This window comes from Cyprinodon tularosa, unplaced genomic scaffold, assembly GCF_016077235.1.
Source record: "Cyprinodon tularosa strain WSP-4 unplaced genomic scaffold, ASM1607723v1 ctg370, whole genome shotgun sequence".
In the NCBI taxonomy this organism is placed as follows: domain Eukaryota; kingdom Metazoa; phylum Chordata; class Actinopteri; order Cyprinodontiformes; family Cyprinodontidae; genus Cyprinodon; species Cyprinodon tularosa.
In genome coordinates this window covers 938576-963892 of record NW_024039086.1, presented here as the reverse complement: position 1 = coordinate 963892, position 25317 = coordinate 938576, and the positions used below count along the sequence as shown (strand labels likewise).

At 41.3% G+C, this 25317-nt stretch overlaps 1 protein-coding gene across 1 annotated transcript; it reads left to right on the top strand.

Moving 5' to 3' along the window:
• Positions 1-1846: 1846 nt before the first annotated feature.
• LOC119790789 (histone deacetylase 2) lies at positions 1847-23670 on the top strand. Its single transcript, XM_038296511.1, has 15 exons — positions 1847-2010; positions 9726-9838; positions 9991-10108; positions 10189-10263; positions 13178-13316; positions 16063-16204; positions 16323-16415; positions 19328-19436; positions 19513-19653; positions 20007-20115; positions 20208-20338; positions 20536-20691; positions 20775-20832; positions 23373-23414; positions 23513-23670. The coding sequence occupies exons 1-14, from the start codon at positions 1956-1958 to the stop codon at positions 23404-23406; spliced, it is 1473 nt and encodes a 490-aa protein (XP_038152439.1). The 5' UTR covers positions 1847-1955; the 3' UTR covers positions 23407-23414; positions 23513-23670.
• Positions 23671-25317: the final 1647 nt, after the last annotated feature.

Below are 25317 nucleotides of genomic sequence, written 5' to 3'. Positions count from 1 at the left end.
AAATATTATCAGCCACAGGGGTGAGCGTGAAGAATTTATGAGTCTCTTCAATCGATACTGGATCAGGAGCAAACATTATTTCCTTTCAAGTTTATTTCCTTCATTCCAATGGTGCAGAGAGGCCTTTGTTAAATAAAACATCAAATAAAAGGAGGGCATCTTTACTAGAAGTGATACTACAGGTTAAAAATACACAGAAAATAAATAGACTGAGCTCAAAAGAAGAGAACATGAGAGGAGACCCCAGTTTGTGGAAGATGTAAAATGGAAATGGTCAAAGATTCAGTGTTTAGTTTACGGTGACCTGAAATCCCAGGTTTCCGGATACAGTCTCTGTTTTGGACCACCTCTCCATTTTAGTCTGTAAGGCAGCGACCTCCTGCCTTCTTATAAGTTTAGGCTTAAAACTTTCCTTTTGGTAATGCTTAACGCGGTTCTTTGAAAATGGCTGAGGGTGATAAGCGAAAAAGTGTCTATGAAGTATATGAGAGGAAAAGAAAGGCCTCAGAAGAGGCAGACACTGTATATCCCCTTGCTTTTTCAGATGAGCATACCCATAGTCACTATGCATGCTCAAGACATCAGATTTGTGTTTTTCCCTTTAGTCATGTACAAAACAACCCAAACAATTTAGGGTCAGATCGCCATACGCTTAAAAAAAAAACACACCAAAAACTAAGTAATTAAATATTTTTTTGTACATTACTAAAAGGTTATTTTTCGTACAATTCAATTCAATTCAGTTTATTTATATAGCGCTAAATTCACAACACGTCATCTCAAGGCACTTTCCAGTTCACCAGATCATCCAGTCAGATTGATTCAAAGTTTTCTATCTAAGGAAAACCAGTTGATTGCATCGACTCATTGACTCGAATACAATCCCTCACACTAAGCATGCTTGTAGCGACAGTGGAGAGAAAAAACTCCCTTTGAACAGGAAGAAACCTCCAGCAGAACCAGGCTCAGTGTGAGCGGCCATCTGCTGAGGCCGACTGGGGTTCAAGGAGACAGAAGCAGAGATACAAAAGGCAACTGTAAAAGGCGGCCCCGTCCAGCAAACTCACAGCCAGGCAGACGAGCTCCGAGCCAGCTCCCATATCAGAGGATGAAGAGAGCACATCCAGTTAGTCACAGTCAGAGAAACAGGACTACACTGTAAAACTGGCCGATCTCCAACATCTATAAACAAATGTCTTGAGGGCAGCAGGACAGCTGATATTTCTCTCCAGGATGGAGTCACAGCCAAACAGGAACAGACCAGATGAAGCTACTGTGAGAAAAAGCAGAGAGAGCAGAACGTTAGAGATTGAACTAACAGATTCTGCAGGGTAGGAGAATAGAGATAGAATGAAGCAGAATGATGAAATAGGGCATCCTTTTGTCCTCCAGCAGTCTAAGCCTATAGCAGCATAACTATAGAGATAGCTCAGGATAACCTTAGCCACTCTATTAGCCTTATCAAAAAGGAAAGTTTTAAGCCTACCCTTAAAAGTAGTTTTCTTTTTTAACTTTTCTTTTTTCAGTTTCAACTAAGATTTAACAACCATTTTGACCCCTTTCTGACTCCATACTTTTGAGACAGCATGAAAAGTCAGCTGAGTACAAAACACAAAACATAGAGTGGAAAACAACAAGAAAAGGGACAAAAAGAGAGGGACACAACCTAGAACAAAGAATGGATGTCTATTCTATTAACATTTCTCTATTTGTATAATGGGTCTGTTTTATGTGTTGTCTTCTGAATTCAGAGGGCCCCCTACCGGTCTTTGCCTGGGGCCCCAAATTTCCTAAATCCGCCCCAGATGATGTACCCGCACCTCAGCGGGTTAGCTCCTACCCCGGCCCCGCCCCTCCAGCGGTTGCCCCGCCCATCACCGACGCTGTCTTGACGTCGGTCATCTTCTTCCCTTTCTGAGCACACATTACTAAACTTTCATTGTTTTGCTTCCAACATGGCTTACACTACAGCAGGCGGGACGAAGAAGAAGGTCTGCTACTACTATGACGGTATGTGTTAAATTTTTGCTCTTCCAGCTTGCAGGCTAGCGTTAGCCTCGAAGCTAACTGCCGCTGCAGATTGGAGCGATGCTAACTAGCAACTAGCATCTTAGCCTGATTAACGACGTATCAATGGCGCCCACCCACCCAGCCTGCTACATTTCAACTAATTTAAAGCATATTATACAAATATAGACACTAAAATATCTCTACAATGTCCGGGTAAAACGCCGTTTTTTCAAATGTATATATATATAGTTGCATTTAAGCTTATTTTTAAAACATCTTTAAGGCAAAAGTGGAGAAATTAACCCCGACATGATGCTGGTTTTTGTATCAAGTGGCCAATATTTACACCAGGGTTCCCTTCAGTCCAGGGGAGGATCTAGGATTCTAGGAGATCAGGGTGAAGATGAGGGAGTAGACTTTCTGCTAAATCCTGTTGTAATGTAAAATATGACAGATTACTGGATTATGGACATTTCTATCATACTACACACTATCACACATAAAAATTCCCCTCCCTAACATGGGAAGAAATTAATTCACCAGCAAGTCTTTAACTGTGTTTATTCCTTTCTTCATCAACAACAAACTGTAGATTTGGTGACATTTGATCATTATTTGCCAGAGTTATGGAGGGAAGCAAATATTTTAGCAACCTGATATAATAAGTTCAACATGCGAATTTTGAAACTATCATTATTTTTCTATATCATATTTGAAACATTTATTATTTTATACTTTGAAATCCAAAATATTTAAATTAAAACTGACTGTTGGTTTGATGATCTTTATGAAATGTATATTTCCAATTCTCATTTCAAAATGTCTGCAGTAGCATTGCTCCAGACATTTTGAAATGAAAAAAAATCTTTGTGGATGGAAAGCGAAACATCTTCAAACTTTGAAAACAAAGTGTAGTGGTTTTGGTTTGAGTTTTTTTTTTTGTTGAATATTTATAAATTGTTGGATAAACATTTGAACAGAAAATGCATTTCATAAAGATCATCAAAGGGAGAACGGATTATAGCAGGTGGATAAAGTATATGATTCCCCTCTCATAACTTTGGCAAATAATGATCAAATGTCACCAAATCAAGAGGGTTTGTTGTTGATGAAGAGAGGAATAAACAAAGATAAAGACTTGCAGGTGAATTAATTTCTTCCCGTGTTATGAAGCAGGAATGGATTATTTCACGCATCTGAAATGTCCATCCTCTCCTCCTCCCATATCTTTGGGCAATAAAGTCCAACTGTTTCCAAATTCTCAAAAATTGATAGCATGTAGTATACTAAAAAGGCCATAATTCAGTAATCTGTCATATTTTACATTAGAACGAGATTTACCAGAAAGTCTACACTGTCATCTTTTCAGGAACTCTTAATATTTGTTTCCTGCTATCAGCCAGTTTCCATCCTCTTATATCAGCAATGAAAGATGATAAATACTAAATACGAGTTGGAAAACTGTTTGGTGACTGACTTTTATTTCTGTCAGGCTGAAGTGACAGAAGTCGGAAAAGACAGATTCTCTTGGTGTTTAAAGGGGAACACCTTTTTTTTTGCATTGGGCCCTGATTTTACGTTATTCCATCATGTTGAACTCACCCATATGAGTTTTGTGTCATTTAGAGCAGTTCTGAAGATATTCCGTTAGGTTATATCCAGGTAACGTCTTCCTATGGGCAATGATTGAAAGCACAAACTAAACTGTTCATAATTTATTCTTTATGTTACGCCACCATTCATAACATTTGGGTGAATCAGTAGCTACGTTTACATGGACACAACTAATCGGATTCAAGGCCTGATCAGATCAAAAATGTTTCATGTAAACATGTCAGACTGAAGATTCTAATCCGATTCGGTCCGATCGGATCTAAATTTAATTCCGAAAGAGAGAGGTGGTTTTTGCCGATCGCCATTCCGATTGGCGTCCATGTAAACACCCATTCGGATCTTAAGAGTAAAATAATCTTCACTGCGCATGTGTGCGACGTCAGCGTGACGTTTTTCCGCCTTGTCAACAACAGGAAACCACCGGTCGCTCTCGCTCTTGTTGTGAACAACATGGCGGGGGGAGTCTAGGAACGCCGACTTATACACTCAAGTTCATTTAAAGCTGCAGGAAGCAGGAATTTATCCTCCTCCTCTTCCTCTTTTCTCTCTCCACAGCCCAATCGCTCTCCCACGCCGGTTCAATCGCTCATTCTCTACATTTTCTCTCGTACATTTCACTGCCAAGCGCTTTTTTCCTCCTCTCTCCGTTTTTCTTTCCGCTCGCTCTGAGCGCATCGTTTGTCAGGCCTCCCAAAAACCAGACGCAGACAGAACTGCCGAGTTTGGCAGGAAGTTCTGCGCATGCTTAAAAGATTTAATCTGATCCAACGCTTGGTACATGTATACACACGTCATGATCGGATCATTTCATTTAGTGTCCATGTAAACGGAGATTTTGAATTTCCGATCAACCAAGGTTTGGATCGGATCGGGGAAATTTTGCGCATGTAAACGTAGCTAGTGTCCCCCAGACATCCGCGGTTATATTTTTATATTTTTTTAAAAACCAAGCGGAGTAGGGCTGGGCGATAATTCAATAACGATATATATCGATCGATAGACGTGTGGCGCAATAGAAAAAAAGAGGATCGATAAAAGTTCAATAAAGATACACAGTTTTCCTTCCTTCTCATTGTAGCCTAGCATGTAGGTTTATGCTAGTCACTGCTTCCTCCCAACCAATCGCAATCGCGGACCCAGGCACGCCGTCACAAAGCGCCGCCCTCTCAAACCACAACACACATGAAGGAGAGGCGGAGGAAATTGTTCCAAAGATGGGTTTTTGTAGTTCGGCAGTCTGGCAGTATTTCGGTCATGGCAAGTCGGACAAAAAACAAACCACAGTCATCTGTGAAATGTGTAGGGAACCAGTGAAAACGAAGTCTGATAACACAACCAACTTGTTTTTTTTATCATCTCAGCTGCTCACACCCGCAGGAGTACGAGCTGTGTAGGCCCCGGCGCGGCTCTCCTCCGAGGAATCTTCGGGAATTTCGGGAAAATATATATATATATTCAGTTCTGGGCAGTTTCCCACGTAGTTCTAACAATTGAGAGAAAAATGCTGAGGGGCCAGAAACTCCAAAGTAATAACTCAGGTTAAAGCAGGAAACTAAGCTGAACCATAACGAGGTGCCAGCAGCACCTCTAGAAGAATAGGGGTGAGAAAAAATACCCCATAGAAAAGCTAGGCTAAAGGGTGAGTTGATGTGGGTTTTTGTTCTTGTTGAGTGGAGTTTACATGGTAGCCTAGTCCTACAATCTTTTAATTACCACAAGCTGGTGGTGTACTATTCCCACCCAAATAGGGTATTCTATTTATTTATTTCTTATATTTATTTTGGTCACTTTTCTGGTCACTTTAGTTTATTCTTTGTCAGTATTTAATAACATAACTCAGGTCTCTTAAGTTATTTTTCTTTAAAACAATTCTGTTATGGTTAAAAAAGTTGGTTAGATAAACTAGGGATGCACGATATTGGGATTTTGGCCGATATCCGATATGCCGATATTTTAAAACTCATGTAGCCGATAATCGATATCGATGTTAAAGCTGGACAAAAATAAGTAGTCATTGAAAATAGCAGTTTTGTTATCCATTTCTGACACTTTGAAAAATAATATACTCAAATATATTTTCATATGCTGATATCAAATTGATTTTTAAAAACGCGGTATCGATCTATTTTACTTTCAAAATCTCGTGAAATTTCATCGTTCTGTTACAAACTCTCGTGATATTTTGCAAATTCTTGTGAGATTTTGTTAGTAAAATAGATCGATACCGCATCAATATATCAACATATAAAAATATGGCAAAATTTCCTGAATTTTCGGGGGATTTCGTAGCATAACGATGACATATAGCAATATTTCATTAGTAAAAGAGATTGATATGGTGTTTTTAAATGGCAATATATCAGCATATGAAGATATTGTGATATTTTAATGTATCAATATTTTTTCCCTCGTCTTTAGAAGTTTTTAAGTCTGTAAAAAAGAAGTTTTTGAGGAACAAGAAGAAGTATTATTATTATTAGGGCTGCAACTAACGATTATTTTAAAAATCGATGAATTGGACGATTATTTTTTCGATTAATCGATGAATCGGACAAAAAATATTTTTTATATTAACCTCTTTATTCCAAAATAAACATTATAGACAGAACAAACAAGCACACAAGTACAGGTTGCTCATTACCTGTACTGGTGCAATATGAAAAATAAATGTTTGTGTTAAAACTACGCAAAATTACATGAGAAATGTAGCTGTACATCCACAAAATATAGGGTACTTTGTTTCATAAAGCGCAAAAAAAGACATTTTTGTTTTTAAAAGCCCCTAAGGGGTTCAAACAATAGGCCCCCCATTTCAACAAATGAGTTTTTTTTAGACTAGAAGAGTTCTGCCTTTTAAGACAGGAAAGTACAGCAGTTAAAGTTGCTACTTAAGAAAATACTGAACCATAGAGATAAAAATAGCCTGTGATTCAAATTATAAATTGTATTTGGAATAAAAATGAGAGAACTAGGGGTGCTAAAAAACACATCCTCCAAAGACAGATATTTACATGGGAATGTGGCAGATAATTAATTGACATATTACTGATCTTGCTGGATTTTATTCTGCTTTACTTCTATAAATTGCAGGATCATCTTTACTTTATCTTTGCCAGATTTAAACTTTAAAAGTCTTGCCCTCATAATTTGCAAGTTAATTTATTTATAAAGTAAATGTAAACGCTGCTTAAGCTAGTTCAAATGAAATTTAAAGTAAAATAAGTAGCCAACCTTATCACTGTCTGTAACCTACTAACAAGATAAGGAAAGCATCAGATGAGCTACCTGAGAAACTAACGTAACGTTTCCCCACTTTAAAACCAAACAAACATGGTGGTTCCGTGCCATGTTCATTTCTTTTGAAAAAAGTTGCATGTTATCACTTTTTTCACTTTACAAAGCGCAGGCTATTTTAATTATTGTGATCAATTTGCGCCGTCAATCCCGGTGCATGCGCGCTTCATTTGCAGTCTGGACGCTGAGGCTCTGACTGAGAGGGACTCCTGCGGGAAAACGCGGTTGGTGTGGGGGAGGCGCCCCACGGCAGAGTAGGAATGATACATGCTTTCACGTAAGAGTCTCCAAAAGTCACCAGTGACACCGAAAAAAGTCGCCAGATTTGTCGCTAGTCGCTTTTTTGAAAAATAGTCGCTGGAGGGGTCTGAAAAGTCGCTGAGTTGGCAACACTGCTCCTGCGGCGCTGACTCGCTCTGCCGTATTTTTTTTCCTTCCTCTTTCAGTCAAGAGGCAGTGATGACGGCGCAGCGGATGACGCAATAATCGCGCGACACAACTAATCGATGATGAAATTCGTTGCCAACGCTCTTAAAAGTCGATTTTTATCGATTTTATCGATTCGTTGTTGCAGCCCTAATTATTATTATTTTTTTTAGACTTTAGAAACTCAGAAGCTGATCAAATATCGGGTTAAATATCGGTGGGGTGGCCGATGTCCAAGATATTCAGTTTTAAGGCCGATACCGATAGGGGGCCGATTATATTGTGCATCTCTAAAATAAATATTTAATTGGAAGTCTGTGTTTGTGTTCTTTATTAAAATTAAATCATTTAGCAATATCATAAAAAGTCAAGGCATAGCTGCACATAAAATATGGTTTCAGATCTTTTCAATAATTATCGATATCGATCAATATGCATTTTCTTTTTATCGATAAGCTTTTTTTTCTATATCTTCCAGCCCTAAAGCGGAGTGTGTATGACGCCGGACTGAAGTTGTTAGAGGCAGCCCGGGCCACAGGCGGCTACGCTCTATCCCTTCTATTCATTCTAGCTAATCTGAATCGTTCAATTCCATTTGGAGAGCGAGATCATCTGTGGTAGCAGAACTAGACATCTTCCAGGCATGTGAGGAAAACTAGCAGCAGTTCAGCGGGCAGGAAGAATGAACAGTAGTCCGCGGGCGTGGATGACGTCATACACGCCCCGCTTTGTTTTTAAAACATATAAATATACAAAATATAACCGCCTCCAGTCCGCATCTGAAGACAACAGACCCGCACCGTGCCCCGTATATACACACTTCATCATTCTTCACCTTCACTAGACATGGATATACTTTAGTAGATTCTGCTGTAAAATAAGTCTTATATTTTCATTTTTTACTGGAGGATTCAACCTATTTTACAGGATGCACAGCTTTGAGTGGTAACTAGGTGACTATCAGAGAGTAAACCGAAACTTATTGGCTTATTTTTCTGACTAATCCAATCAGTGCACTGACAACCAGTTGCCTGGAACGCTGGTTGAACAGAGCATCGCTTTGGACAGAAACGCTGCACAGGTTTCACAAGCAACCTCATCCTCAACCCCTGATCTCTCTGCGCAATTGAAGTAGTTCTAATCCGCACATGATGCACGAAATATTGTATTGCTTGATAGCGCTCACTTGCCTTATCCGACTCGCAAGCAACCGTGAACAACTATCGATATCAGGAGACTTCCAGAGAGATTGTGAGATTTGCAGAGATGGGGTCTATGGGGTTTAAACTTCTCTGCACGTCCGTTTCACCCACTGAACTATCGTTTCTCATCTATAAAAACGTAAACATTTCACTGTTCTGGTAGGAATGGGGTTATTTACCCAGAAAAAACTTCCTCAAAAACTTTTTTTTACAGACTTAAAAACTTCTAAAGACGAGGGAAAAAATACTGATACATTAAAATATCCCAGTATCTTCATATGCTGATATATTGCCATTTAAAAACACCATATCAATCTCTTTTACTAATGAAATATTGCTATATGTCATCGTTATGCTACGAAATCCCCCGAAAATTCAGGAAATTTTGCCATATTTTTATATGTTGATATATTGACGCGGTATTGATCTATTTTACTAACAAAATCTCACAAGAATTTGCAAAATATCACGAGAGTTTGTAACAGAACGATGAAATTTCACGAGATTTTGAAAGAAAAATAGATCGATACCGCGTTTTTAAAAATAAATTTGATATCAGCATATGAAAATATATTTGAGTATATTATTTTTCAAAGTGTCAGAAATGGATAACAAAACTGCTATTTTCAATGACTACTTCTTTTTGTCCAGCTTTAACATCAGTATCGATATCGATTATCGGCTACATGAGTTTTAAAATATCGGCATATCGGATATGGGCCAAAATCCCAATATCGTGCATCCCTAATATGCATATATGTGTAGTAGTAGCCATTCAAAATTTATTTATATAGTAGTGTAGTAGCTATATATATGTATATATATATATATATATATATATATATATATATATATATATATATATATATATATATATATATATATATATAGTTATTTGTACATTAAAAATGTTTATTAACAGATGTTGATTTACTAAAAGTATCTTTTAGAAAAATCTGTTTATTTATTTTAAAGAATAGCTAGGTAGAGCCATTAACCTGTTCAATAAAGCTCGGCTCCAGTGCGGTTCCTGTTCATCCATGCATCTGTCTGCATTTAAACAGTTTTCTCAGTAAATCACCACTACTGCTTATTTTGAAACTCCTCCCCTTCATGGCATCAACTGCACAGAGATGAAAATTGGGTTTAATTCTGAGCTGATCCGTATGGTTTTTGCAGGTGACATTGGGAACTATTACTACGGTCAAGGCCATCCCATGAAGCCGCATCGCATCCGGATGACTCACAACCTGCTCCTGAACTACGGACTGTACAGAAAAATGGAGGTTTACGTACGTTTGCAGCAGCTCCAATCAGCACTTCAAGTCTTTTCTTCTCAATTAAAACAACTAATGAATCTCTGAGAGATGAAGCGACACTATAGACGTAGCTGTAAGGGTGACGTAGTGTTAAGGTTTTGTTTGTCTCTCCTTTTGCCCCTCAGCGACCACACAAAGCCACCGCAGACGAGATGACAAAGTACCACAGCGACGACTACATCAAGTTCCTCCGATCCATACGGCCAGACAACATGTCCGAGTTCAGCAAGCAGATGCAGCGCTGTGAGTTTTCATCATGATGTTTGGAGAGCAGCTGGACGTTCTGGAAAAGTCACTGTGGTTTTTCTGTTGCTTCCTGCCAGTCAATGTGGGGGAGGACTGCCCCGTGTTCGATGGCCTGTTTGAGTTCTGCCAGCTGTCTGCGGGGGGGTCTGCAGGTGAGTCTGGGCTACTTTTTTAGAAGTAAGGTTCAATGGCAGGAATAGAAAGAATCAAAGCTCTGAACATTTCAGAAAGTAAAACCCAAAGAGGTGCCAGAGCCAATCAGGAGGCTGTGTGGAGACGGCATCAGCAGCAACGGTCAGAGCTAAACTATCAACGGGAATTCTCAGTCTCTGAAGGATCGGAGCCAAACTGAAGCCATAAAGTTTGTTCAGTAAAATTATCTTAAAACTGTAAGGAAGAAATGTTTAGACTGAAAAATATTTTCAAAACCAATCGCATAAAAACAGAATATCGACTTACCTTAGAAGACATTCATAGTTCAGACAGTTCATGAATGCCAAACCTGGAAAATATTTAACCATCCGCCTGAAGTTGTCAGTCATCATTTACACCCTGGTCATCTAAGGCCCGCCCCCACGCTAAGGGGACGCCACTTTGAAACTAAAAAAATCGACTTCATCCAGAAAAGTTATTTCTTTTCTTTTCACTTCAAATCTCTTTAAAGGTGCTGTAGGAGATCTTGTGAAAAAACGGTTCCAGCAAGCTATATTTTTAAACATACACAACCATGCCTCTCCCCTCAGACCACCCCTCGAAACCACACCCTCAAAACACATTAACGCGCATGCTGTCTGCAACGCGTCTAGAGCATCGCTGATGATGCGGAGCTCTATAATCCCTCCTCTGAAACAGTTTATTAACGCCTAAATTAACCTAAAATGCTGAAATCTGCCGGCAAAACATGTTCAGTTTTATTATCCTGGTGCCTGCAGTTTGGATTACGTACATTAAAAAACGCCTTCCAACCGCCGCGGCCAACCGCGAAGAGACGACCGGGCCATAGGCTGCTGTTGAATGGGATTCCCAGTGACATCGCACCGCCAGTGTACGGTGGTCTGACTGAAATAATGCACTGACGATGTTCTCAGGTGGACTTTCTCACTTCAAAAAAAATTCAAGCTACATTTTACCCACTGATGACAGGAGATATAGCTGCCATTGTTACAGGCAAAGAAAGGGTAGGGTAGCTCCTCCCAACGCGCATCAGATCACTTTTCTACCATGCAGCCAGAGCAGCTAATCTGCTTCAGCCGCGCGTCAGAACTAAACTTGTACAAGCATCAAAAATGAAGCAGCACGCACGTTTTTGCTGCTCTTACTGCTTTAGGTGTGAACGTAGCATAGCGGTGGCTAGCTTCCAGCCATGGCGTCCTGCACAAGCATTGGGGGGTCGATTCGTTCATGTGTCAGGGTACACACAGGGGGGGAGGGACAGGCAGACGACCACGTTCGACATGTCAGGAACCAATCGTGTACAACGGACCGTCTTTTGTGATTGGTTGGGGCTATTCATTGATTTCTCACTGTAGCGGGGACCATTTATTTTACTTTCACTTCCAGACCTTCTATTCCACTGCTTGCAGAGTGGTTGTGGGGAGATTTTTAAGCCACATGCTAAAAAATGCCTTGGAAAAGATCTCCTACTGCACCTTTAAATGTCAAGTTCTTATTTCAGTTTTTATTTTTGCTTTCAATTTAGTTTGTTGTTAGTATTTTATGCTTTTTGTACTTTTGTTTTTTTTTAAAGTGGTTGAACCCCCCAGTAAGGTCTACTCCAGGGAGCTGGAGAGGAGGATCCGGTCGATGGTCGGACCTCAGATCCAGGAGGAACAATGCAGTTTTCATCCCGGTCGTGGAGCACTGGACCAACTCTGTACCCTTCATCAGGTGTTCGAGGGTTCGTGGGAGTTTGCCCAGCCAGTCCACACGTGTTTTGTGGATCTGGAGAAGGCTTTCAACTGTGTCCCTCATGGTGCCCTGTGGTGGGGGGGTGCTGCGGGAGTATGGGGTCCGGTGCCCTCTAAAGGCTGTCTGCTCTCTGTATGACTGCAGCAGGAGCCTGTTGTGCATGTTGGTCTCTGCCAGGGCTGCCCTTCGACACGGCTTCTGTTCATTACATTTATGGACAGAATTTCTAGGCACAGCCAAGGACCGAAGGGTGTCCAGTGTGGGGAACCTCAGGATATCATCTCTGCTGTTTGCATATGATGTTACCCTGTTGGCCTAATCAAACCAGGACCTTCGGCATGCACTGGGGTGGTTTGCAGCCGAGTGTGAAGCGGCCGGGAAGAGGATCATCACCTCCAAATCCAAAGCCATGGTTCTCCACCAGAGAAAGGGGGACTCCCCTCTTCAGGTTGGTGGAGAGTCCTTGTCTCAAGTTGAGTTCAAGTATCTCAAGGTCTTGTTCACGAGTGAGGCACAGATGAAGATCGATAGACGAATCGGTGCGGCGTAGGCAGTGATGCGGTCGCTGTATCTGACTGTCATGGTGAAAAGGGAGCCGAGTCGCGGGGCAAAGCTCTCAATTTACCGATCGATCTACGTTCCCACCCTCACCTATGGTCATGAGATCTGGGTAATGACCGAAAGGACAAGATTACGAGTTTCCCTCGCAGAGTGGCCTGGCGCACCCTTCCAGATCAGGTGTGGAGCTCAGTCACCCGGGAGGAGCTCAGAGTAGAGGCGTTGCTCCTCCACATTGAAAGAAGCCAGCTGAGGTGGCTCAGCTCCTGGTCGCCTCCCTCAGGAGGTGTTCCAGGCATGTGCTATTGGGAGGAGGCCTCGTGGAAGGCCCAGGACACGCCTCAGGGTCCCCCCAGAGCAGCTGGAGGGGGCGTGTTGATCGGGAAATCTGGGCGTCACTGCTTAGACTGCAGCCTCAGCGACCCGACCCCGGATAAATAGGAAGAAGATGGAACAAACTCTGTGGTCTGAATTTCCCTTCAAATGGACACGCCTCCTGATAGAGTCTTTGCAGGGACAGAAACATCCTTCGATCTTTTTAAACGGTATCTACATGACACATTGCTTCCTGTGACATTAACCGGCTTCTGTTTGGCTCAGCTGGATCGGTGAAGTTGAACCGACAGCAGACGGACATCGCTGTGAACTGGGCTGGAGGTCTCCACCACGCTAAGAAGTCTGAAGCCTCAGGCTTCTGCTACGTCAACGACATCGTCTTGGCTATTTTGGAGCTGCTCAAGTAAGTTCAGCAGCAAGCATTTCTATGAAGTAAAGACACCAGCCTTATTTAGGGATTTTTTTTTTTTTTTTGTTAGGCCCGAGCAGCGACAGCGCTGCAAAGGCCTATTATATCTGTGCCGTTTATTATTTTTCTCCTTACAAAAGAAGCAGCTTTTTGGAGGCTTTGACATGTTCAAAAACTCTCCAAACTTGGCAGTAAATTGTCCCCCTGTGAAAATTTACGAAATTTATTGGAATTCAAAATGGGCGTGGCCAAATGGCTCCACAGCGCCCCCTAACATGAGATGGGGAAAACCGAAAGTCACTTTTTTCACTTGGGAGGGTCCCTTTCTGTCATTTTTAATCTCATCACCTTGAAACTCGGTCAGAAAGCAGAAAACACGTTGGTCTAACTTCATTTAAAGCACAGATGGTTTTAGTTTAAAACTGTTGCCATGGAAATCTGGCAAATTGAGGCATTTCGCCTTGAAAATACTATTTGCTCTCATTTCCTCATTAATAATCAGATCTGCACCAAAATCACAAGAGATGATCCTAGACCAACCCCAAACAGGAATCCAGAGCAATATTTTGTGGGTGGGGTCTAATTTCACAACGGCGCCCCCAAGAATTAAAATAATTCAAACCATCAGCCCCAAGCCATTGGGGAAAACCCCACAGGAAGTTGGCCATTTTGAATGACAATTTACCCTGTTGCAAAAGGATTGACCTGTTTTCAATAATTGTAACAAATCAGCCTTTCATCCAATTCTCCCTTTTTCGGATATAGATGAAGATAATAACTTGGAAAATATTTTCATTCTCTCTACTACTAATAACTTCTTTTTTTTTTTTTAGAATAATTCAGAGTACTGTGCCAGGTAATGTCTTATAACTATAGTGTAAACCTTCCTGACCAAAGCTTTGGATGTCCTCTGTTCATCTAGTGGTGGAGTCTTATTGGCTTGCAGGGAAGAAGCAAGAAAGCCTAGGTGCATTGGAGCCAATTCAAAATGCTTAACATTAATTAAACAATAAAATTAGAGTGACTAGTACTGGAATATAAACTATAAGGGGTAAAGACATCATAAAAGGAGGCAGTAAAGCAAATAGAACTGTTAGACCACAAACTTACAGTAATGGTACTTCAGTTTAGGTTTAACTTAAAGTTTAACTTTGCTGTGACTTTGCAGAAACAAGAATAAAATCTACCCTGAATGACTTAAGTTCCCAACAACATCATCTCACTTAATGTCTCTTACAAAGCTATAAGCATATAAATAACTAGGGATGGGGATCGTTAATATTTATTGATATCGATACCTTTATCGATACTCCTTATCGATCCGAGTCTTTATCTATACCACTATCGATACTTTTCTGTTATTTGGTGGAAAGACGATGCAACAATATGTTTTTAACAGACAGAAAGGAAGTGGGGGGAAAAAATTATTTGAAGAAATGTCTTCTTTTGGTTTAAAAAAAAATATATACATTTTCACAATTGTTGGTTAATGTATTGTCTACTGTCACTTTTCATAATGTTTTTAGTGATTAGGAAAATATTTGGCAAATAAATAATTGTATTTTAAATTAAATGTAATTTTTAATAAATGTTGGCATCAGTAGTTTAATTATATATTCTAAATTAATTAGAGCAATATACAACTGTATTACTCGTGTTTCTCGCCAAAAACTCAATTTCCCTTTTCTTTACGTTACACTTGAACGCATCATAATAACCTAAGTGTCGTTTTACTGAGCCAATCTGAACACATCATCACGCAGCACGTCTGAAACTTTATTTACTTTTCAAGCTAACTAGCTTGTATGCTGCCGATTACAACACGGATTTCACAATTACTATTTTTAACTGACCGGACAAGCTACAAAGTCTGTGTGCGCGCTTACAAGTGGTACTCTGAGTGGATGATGAAGACGGGCCCGACTGTGGTGCGGCGGCAGCCGCAGGAGGAGGAGGAGTCTTTTCAACCCGGAGACAGTCGAAGGTACTGCATTTGGCCTTTATTTCATGCACAATACTAATGTGCTTGGCCATTGAAGTTGTGTCCCCCCGTTTAAAAGAGATGATTTTGCAACATAAGTTGCATTTCGCTTCTTTATCTTTGAGCTTGGTAAAATGAAGCTGAGTCGCGAGCGAAGTTAACTGCCAGACTTCACTTGTTTTACTTTTAATATCTGTTTGCTTACAATTTCATTCCAAAACATTGGTGGACATGCTGCAGTGATTGATTAGATTTAAATGCTGTGACACGACTTGAGGGACACACAATTATGTTACAGGACCTCCGGGAGAAAAAAAACAAAAACGACCAGACTCGATAGTGGTATCGATAAGCCCAAACGTTATTGATTTTCGGGTTTTGAAAAAAGTGGAACCGGGTCCTTGATAGAACCGGGTTTCGATCCCAATCCCTATATATAACGCTTTGAATTTTAATTTCCTGTTTTATATTTTAAAACAAAAATCTAATCGCCATTTGTTTTGTTTTTTTAAATTCCCGTTTCTGAAAGTAAAATCAAATGACCAAAAGATACACGGACTGAAACGTCTTCAAACTTGGACAAAAAGTCCTGTGGGTTGTTTTTAATTTTCTCTTTTTTGGAATAGTAGAATTCTGGGGGTCCTAGTGTTAAATTTTCAACTCTTGGATTGGGTGATACTAGATTTTCTTTATTCAGTGGTTTTCATTTTCCAAGTTCCGAACTTATTCCAGGCCTGTTTGTGGTGCGCCTTTCCCCAGGTACCACCAGAGGGTGCTCTACATTGATATAGACATCCACCACGGAGATGGTGTAGAGGAGGCCTTCTACACCACAGACAGAGTCATGACCGTGTCCTTCCATAAATACGGGGAATACTTCCCAGGAACAGGAGACCTCAGGGTGAGCGCCAGATCACCGGAGTGAAAGCAGAAAACCCAGCTGCGAGTTTGTTGATGGAGTCACTGCTCTGTGTGGAGATCAGAGACTGATCGGGATGTTGGTTTGTGTTCTGCTGTAGGACATCGGAGCTGGAAAGGGCAAATATTATGCTGTCAACTTCCCACTGCGGGACGGCATCGATGACGAGTCCTACGAACAAATCTTCAAACCTGTAAGTAAAAAAAAAAAACTGGATGTTTTTGACAAGTCAGTCAGACCTTTTCCTCCTAAATGTGTCCCAATCTGTAAGAATCAAAGAAAAGGAAAACTCTAAGGATGCAGTGTATCTATGGATGGTTAGAAAGACCGCAGACTGAACCATTAATGACTGCAGGTGGTTAGGGCTGAAACAAGTATTCTGATTCATCAATTATTGAAGTTATTGTCATCTAATTTAGTACTCCATTAATCATTAAGTGGAGTATAGAAAATCTAAAATGTGTCTATAGCTATGATAAATTCTATCAATTATATAAATTATATCAAATTTGAAAAATATGCGTATATAAACATTTTGCATTTAAATGTATAGAGGACGATCTTTTATTTCCGGGTGGATCATCTAAATAAGTGGTCCTCCTAACTGTCAATCATTCTGGTGATATGTTTATGTTAGGCCGTCCGACATGCTCATCCCATTATCTATCTTTTTCTGCGCATGCGCACTTTCAGGCGTATATCTGTGGTGAGCTACAGTTTCAAACAGTCATTGGAGCTTTGAAAATGGCAGAAGGTCATAAGAAAAAAAGTGTCTACGAAGTGAATAAGAAGAAAACAAAAGGCCTCAGAAGAAGCAGATATATCCCAGAAGGCTTTGCACTGAGAGCTCTCCTCGAAAAGCATTATGGGATTTGCTGTCACTGCGGGCCCCGGTCTCCATAGGCTGCAGCTACCCGACAGCGGCGACTGATAACAAAGATAGCGCAGGCACAGAGCAGTGGACCTACAGAAAAGTTATCATCTGTCCAAACAGTCAGTTAACTGAGTTCACTATAAAGTTGTTGCTATATGTGGACACAGTAAGCTTGTATGAGCTATGAGAACAGCACCTTTTAAACAGCGCGTGCACGACAAGAAATGGGCTTTAAGTTGAGAGGGCGTGTCGTAAAAAAAATCCTCCACAATACTCATAAGATAAATCACAAATTTTTCATCCATCATTATGTTTAGTTTCGTAAAAACCCTTCTTTACTGAACTTTTTGCTTTCTGATTATTAATCAATTAATTAACAGAATAATTGACAGATTAATCGATTTGCTAAATAATCGTTAGTTGCAGCCATACAGGTGGTATACAACACCTGGACCTGTTTTTCATCCAACAATCAGTGCTGGAAAAGACTTAATGCTGTTAGTAGAGCTTTAAACCGGTGGTTCTGGTTCTGGTCGCCCTGAATGTTTAAGTTTGGCTCTATAAAGTGCATCAGATCAAACAAGCCTCCATCTACGGTACTTATGGGCTCTATGAACAACTCTACTACTTCCAGAAACTAAGGAGGGCTCTTTTGTTTCCTGTCTTTTTCTTCAGGATGAACTGATTAATACAGGTGTGTCTGACCTCGGTAAGCATGGCCAGACACACCTGGATTAATGAGATAATCCAGTAATGAAAGACAGGAAACAAAAGAGCTGCCTTAAGTTCAGGTAGTAGTGGAGTTGTGCATAGAGCCCACTGCCATCATGTTGCTTTCTGTCATGTTAGAAATGTTTATGGTAATGCCCTCCACTTTCATCACATCCTCGCTTTCCAAGTAAAGCAGAGAAGTTCTGCTGCTCCTCCATGCAGCACAGATTAATGGGAGCTACTCTGAGGACTGAAGGAGTTTATGCAGAGTTTATATTTAGAACCAATTCAGTTTATTTCTATAGCGCCAATTCACAACATATGTCATCTGAAGGCACTTTCCAGTTCACCAGATCATCCAAGTCAGAATGATTCAAAGTTTTCTATCTAAGGAAAACCAGTTGATTGCATCGACTCATTGACTGAAAGGCAATCCCTCACACTAAGCATGCTTGTAGCGACAGTGAAGAGGAAAAACTCCCTTTGAACAGGAAGAAACCTCAAGCAGAACCAGGCTCTGTGTGAGCGGCCATCTGCTGAGGCCGACTGGGGTTCAAGGAGACAGAAGAAGAGATACAAAAAGAAGCATAGATACAAAAGGCAATGAAGAGAGCACATCCAGTTAGTCACAGTCAGAGAAACAGGACTACACTGAAAAACAGGCTGTTCTCCATCTATAATCAAAGGTGTTGATGGCAGCAGCACAGCTGATATTTCTCACCAGGGTGGAGTCACAGCCAAACAGGAACAGACCAGATGAAGCTACTATGAGAAAAAGCAGAGAGAGCAGAACGTTAGAGATTGAACTAACAGATTCTGCAGAGTGGGAGAACAGAGATAGAATGAAGCAGAATGATGAAATGTGTCCCTATGTCCTCCAGCAGTCTAAGCCTATAGCAGCATAACTATAGACCAGTATAACCAGAACAAAGTTAATCCTGCATCCTTGGATCCATTAAAGAGTGGAAATAATCTGGATCCATTCATTATTCTGCTCTAAAAGGCCTCTTCTCTGGCTTTACTTCTATTGCAAAGACCAGTGAGGCTACCATTATGAATGAACAGCAGCATCCTCTTGTGCTTGCAGAGGGTGCTGCAAGCACTGTCATTGTCATTGTCATCCACTGACAATGACAATCCATTAATTGTCAGTGGATGTAATTTAAGTCATTAGATTGAACACATTTTTTGATAGATATCGGCCACACTGTGGGATATTACCTACTGCCTTTTGCCCCTCCTTAAAATACAAGTTTTTGCTGCTCCTGCTGCGTCCGGTCTGAACGTAACATAAGAGGCAATGCCATTTGGGGAGGTCCAACTTTGTTGCACAGGTGACAAGGTCTTAACTGGAGGAAGGAAAAGCGATATCAGGGATCGGTTAAACGGGTGGAACTGGTCCTTCTGTTTGGCCCTTCATGATGGTCTTTAGGAGGCAGACCGTCGAACATGTGACGATCCTTGGAGCCCTGCGGCAGCAGCAGGAACCTCCTTAACGTTACATAACTGTGATCCTGCAGGTGATGGCTAAGGTGATGGAGATGTACCAGCCCAGCGCCGTGGTGCTCCAGTGTGGCGCAGACTCTCTCTCTGGAGACCGCCTCGGCTGCTTCAACCTCACCATCAGAGGTACAGGCGGATATCTATTCACCACGCAGTTCAGATCCGTGGAAAAGGTCTGATGTTTGTCCTTGTGTGTAACCAGGTCACGCTAAGTGTGTGGAGTACATAAGGTCGTTCAACCTGCCGCTGCTGATGCTGGGAGGGGGAGGTTACACCATCCGTAACGTGGCTCGCTGCTGGACCTATGAGACAGCTGTGGCTCTGGATACGGACATCCCTGATGGTTGGTTCTTCATCGCTTCTAAGAAAACGACCTGAAGTGGTTCTGTTTTCTCTGTCCGTCCTGCAGCTTTGCATGAGCTCTTCACTTCGTCCCTGTGAGGCCATCTTGGTGCTAAACTCACTCTTCTAATGCTACTTTCAGAGCGTAAGCTTCTGCTGCTTCATTTTTGATGTTTGTCCACAAAGGGGACCAATCAGAGGCCTCCTGTCTGCAGTCACCTTCAATTTGAGAGAGATGCAGCAGAGTGTCTGCGGCAGGGGGGCGGGGCATATCTGCGTTAACCGACACACACAGACGACCTGGTTTCTGAGTATAAACCAGCCTTAACTCTTCCAATGCTGTTCCTGTTGCAGAACTGCCATACAACGACTATTTTGAGTACTTTGGACCTGACTTCAAGCTGCACATCAGCCCCTCCAACATGACCAACCAGAACACGCAGGAGTACACGGACAAGATCAAGTATGTAGTGGATTGTTTGTGTTTTCTTTAGATCCAGTGAAGAGCTGCTACGATCAAACGCTGCTAATGAACCAAGGACTCTGACCTTTCAGGCAGCGGCTCTTTGAGAACCTGCGGATGCTTCCTCACGCCCCGGGGGTCCAGATGCAGGCGATCCCAGAGGACGCCGTCCCAGACGACACCGTGGACGAGGACGCTGAAGACCCTGACAAACGAATCTCCAGTAAGGCTGCTCTCCTGACAGCCGGAGCTAAACCCTCTTGAAGTGACTGCTGCCATTTTTACAAACCTAACGGCTTCAGTTCTTATGGTTAATGCTGGTTTCTGGAAGAAAAAAAGTCGGGTTTACAAAATCATCCTACTTTTGTGTCAAACTCTCTATGAACTCCTTCTGCCTCCTCTGTCTCTGTGTGACTGCAGTTCGTGCTGCTGATAAGAGGATAGCCTGTGATGAAGAGTTTTCTGACTCTGAGGATGAGGGGCAGGGGGGGCGGAGGAACACAGCCAATCACAAGAAAGGAGCCAAAAGGCCAAAGGTGGACGAGGACAAGAAGGAGAGCGAGGAGAAGAAAGTCGGTGGGTAACGGTAGACATGGAGGTGATAAAGAGATGCAGCTGGATTGGGATTTAATCTGCATCTTTGGTTTTCTCCATTTCAGACGTTAAAGAAGAGGACAAGACGAAAGAGAGCAGCTCAGAAAAGGCTGAAAGCAAAAGGTAGAACATTTTGGAAAGCCTGAGGAATTTTCTACGGAAGCCCAGAGCAGCCGTGTCCCTCTGATACTTTTTCACGGTGGTTTTCTCAAGTAAACGAGTTCATTTTCTCATTATCTAAAGATAAAGAAAGCCGTTTTCTCTTGATAACGAGATGTTTGGTGTGTGTTAAAACAGATTACATCTTTCAATGCCACAACAGCGGGAGGATTTAGAAGTCATGGCAGCCTGTGTGTAATTCTGTAAATAATCCTGTTTAACTTTTAGGTAACGAGAAGACGTTGGTTTGATGATTTACTTCCACTTCTGATTCATAAGCAATTAGACCTGTGCCTCCGTTTTAGGTACCAGATCTGCTCCGCCCCTTCTTAGGTTGTCAACATATGGCAACTCCACTCGGACAAACTGCATTGCACCCGTTTCTTAAGGATCAAATCTCTTTTTGAGTTTCAACATATTATTCCCTATATTTGCTGATATTTTACATTTCATTGACGATCTAAAGTAGTGGAAAGTAGAAAACAGTCATTGTCAGTCTTAAAGGAAAGTACTGCCTTCTAAGACGGACTGAGCTCTGCCATTTAAAAAGGTGACAAAAGTCTCAGCTCTTTTATATTACAGTATTTTCACGACCATAAGGCTCTCCGTACTAAAAGGCGCAGTCTCAGTTATGTGTCCCATTACTGTATTTAACACACACATAAGGCGCACCGGACTATAGGGCGCGGGTTTTATATACCGGTACATGTCCTCTACTACGTTTAAATACCTCTACTGCGTATTTAAAAATAGAGCGGGAGTAAAACTGAGTATGTTTGTGCTTTATTCATGTATTTATTACAAAGTATTAATCAAACCCATCAAAGTCATCATCCTCTGTTTCTGAATTAAACAGCTGCGCTAAATCCGACATGCCAATTTCCCATTCTTCGCTGTCAGAGTCACTTTCTGTGCCGTGCGGCTCCTTGGAAATGATGCCAGCTTTTGCGAAAGCTTGAACAACAGAGCCAGCAGACACGTTAGTCCAAGCATCTACAATCCATCCGCAAATGGTGGCGTAACTTGCCCGGCGCTGCCTTCCATTTTTCATGTAACTGTGGCCTCCGTCTGTCATCCATCGCTCCCACGCCGCTCGCAGCCTTACTTTGAACGGCCGCTTCACACCGATGTCGAGCGGTTGAAGTTCCTTTGTCAGACCTCCCAGAATAACAGCAAGCACAGCGTTTATTTGTTTCACCTTGTTTTTCACATCGGCTGTGAGATGGGCACGCATGGAGTCACATCCCTTTGCCTCACATACACCTCCCTCAGCCACGCTTTCATCATCTCCTCATCCATCCAGCCCTTTTCATTTGCCTTAATAACGACTCCAGCTGAAAAAGTCTCTTTAGGTAAAGTCTTTCGCTTAAAAATCACCATAGGCGGCAGTTTCTGTCCATTTGCGTGGCAGCCAATCCACGCCCACACTTCCCCCTTTAACGTTCTCATGGTGGTCTCAACAACGTCCGCAGTAACAACACACATAGGGCGCACCGCACCAAAGGGCGCGCTGCACATTTTGAGGGGAAAAAAAGACGTTTATATGCGCCTTATAGTCGCGAAATTACGGTAAGGTCTGAGGGCAGGAAGGACAAATGGAGCATCCTAAAAAATGACTTATGTAGAGACTTTAGACGAAGAAAACAGTTTTTCTACTTGTGGAATACGAACAGTTGTTGATACAAATTTAAAAGTCGTGTATCTTAATAAGGCTAACTGACCGAGCTAAAATATGCTAACGTGTTAGCTACTGAGCACAGCTAGCCACAGCTCTACCCAGCTCTCCCCTTTATATCACAGTCTAACAGTTACTTTATTCACCATGAACAGATTGTTTTCAGTTTTATTATCGATCGGGTAAAACTTCATCGGCCATTAGAGAAGCTAACGGACGCTGTGTGATGTTATTATCGTTGTCTGGGCAACCACTATGTTTTATTTCATATGGCAACGTTCAGCAAATCATGTAGCATAACATTACTGGCATGAAGCAGGAAGCAGATCTGGTACCTACAGCAGCGCCTTACTGCCGGATGTTTTCCTGAACAGCCCCGGGGTTACGCCTCTAACGGGTATAAATTAAATTATAATCATTAAAAATATTTTTTTTCTACTGCATTCCATGCAATCCAATCATCCACCACAACCTGACAATGAGTGAAAAGAAAAAGTAAACTAAAAAACTGATTATTTGCTATGAGCACCGCAGGCATGGATGGACTGGGAATCCAGGGCTGTTGGTCAGCCTCATTTATTACTCATGTAGGTTAATCATCTAATTTTCTCAAGAAATCAGTAACTGTTTTCCCTTGATAACGAGATAATTATCTCGAGAAAATAATGAATGGTTTAACCGTGATAACGGGATAGTTATGTCTTTATCTCGAGGGGGCAAAGGAAAGAAAAAAGTTGGCTATGACCGCTCTCAGCTTCCGTAGTTTGCATGTTTGACTGAGATGCATTAAATGTTTTTAAATTGACGTATGCCTTTGATTGCTCCGCAGCACCGTGAAGACCGAGCAGACCAGCAGCGCCTGAAGTCTTGTGTGTGACCCCCCCCCCTGACGCTGTCTGTTCTCAATGATTCGTCTGAGATGTCGTCTTATTTATTGTGAATCTCCTGTTTTTGTAAATCTCCCTCCAGCCTTCATGCTTGATCTTCAATCCTCCCAGATTCTGCTCTGATGGAAATCTGAACTCGCTTCTTTTAGGATGCTTTGGGTCCACCAGTACAGCAACTTCTCCAGCTTTTGATGAAGACTTTCATATTTTGAACTTGTCAATAAAACTTTTTATACTGTCTGAGTGATGTGGGTGTTCTCTGTTGTGTAATGAAAATATTAAGCCACAAGGGGGCGCGCTGCTCTAAGAGAAGGCAGCACCCGAATCTGAAGCCTAGTAATGAAAATGTGGTTCTTTCAAGTGAATAAATTAATCAAAACGGATCCTTCACCAAATCATTTTCATTTATGTAGAGATATTTTCTGTTTCCTTGCTGCTAAATGCCCAATAATCCTGGTTTCAGGTGTTTCTGGTGTTTGTTGGTTACCAACTATGCTTTAGCAATGTAAACAAAATTGTAGCCCCTACATTAGCACAGTGGGTAGTTAATGTGTTTTTATCGCTTAAATATCACTTTAAAACATTGTCTTGCTCTCCACCATAAATTAACCACTGGAAAGTTTATTTTAAAACTTGGCATTAGCTCCACAACAGTATTTCTTTTCAATGAACTTTATTGAAAAAGGTATAAATGGGTAAAATCAGTATATTTCTATACTGCCAATTCACAACACATATCATCTTAAGGTACTTTACACTTCACCAGATCATCCAATCAGATTGATTCAAAGTTTTCTATCAAAGGAAAACCAGTTCATTGCATTGACTCAAAGGCAATCCCTCACACTAAGCATGCTTGTAGCGACAGTGAAGAGGAAAAACTACCTTTTAACAGGAAGAAACCTCAAGCAGAACCAGGCTCAGTGTGAGCGGCCATCTGCCGAGGCCGACTGGGGTTCAAGGAGACAGAAGCAGAGATAGAAAAGCAGCTGTAAAAGGCGGCCCATCCAGGAAACACACAGCCAGGCAGACGAGCTCCGAGCCAGCTCCCATGTCAGAGGATGAAAAGAGCACATCCAGTTAGTCACAGTCAGAGAAACAGGACCACACTGGAAAACAGGCTGATCTCCAACATCTAGAAACAAAGGTGTTGATGGCAGCAGCACAGCTAATATTTCTCTCCAGGATGGAGTCACAGCCAAACAGGAACAGACCAGATGAAGCTACTATGAGAAAAAGCAGAGAGAGCAGAACGTTAGAGATTGAACTAACAGATTCTGCAGAGTTGGAGAATAGAGATAGAATGAAGCAGAATGATGAAATAGGGGTCCTTTTGTCCTCCAGCAGTCTAAGCCTATAGCAGCATAACTATAGAGATAGCTCAGGATAACCTGAGCCACTCTAACTATAAGCTTTATCAAAAAGGAAACTTTGAAGCCTAGCCTTAAAAATAGACAGGGTTTCTGCCTCACGGACTAAATAAGGGGAAAACAGACAAGATATATATATATATATATATATATATATATATATATATATATATATATATATATATATATATATATATATATATATATGTATGTGTGTGTGTGTGTTACCCTTTGAAAAGTCACAGAAATCTTGTTGGATGTGGTGCTTTTTTTAAATATTAAGAATAAATTAGAGCTAGGGAAATCATGTACCCTTTAAACTCATTGAAAATGTTTTGGAAAGCCCTCTGACGCTAAGCCGTAATGACGTCATATGTCAACAATAACTGCTTTAAGATCTAAAACAACATAGAAATAAACAATGTTTGTACATTGACATGTTATATATATATACATAACTTGATAAACTATCGGAACTTCTCGGTTTCCGCGTAATAAGCTTTGAAATAAAGCTTTA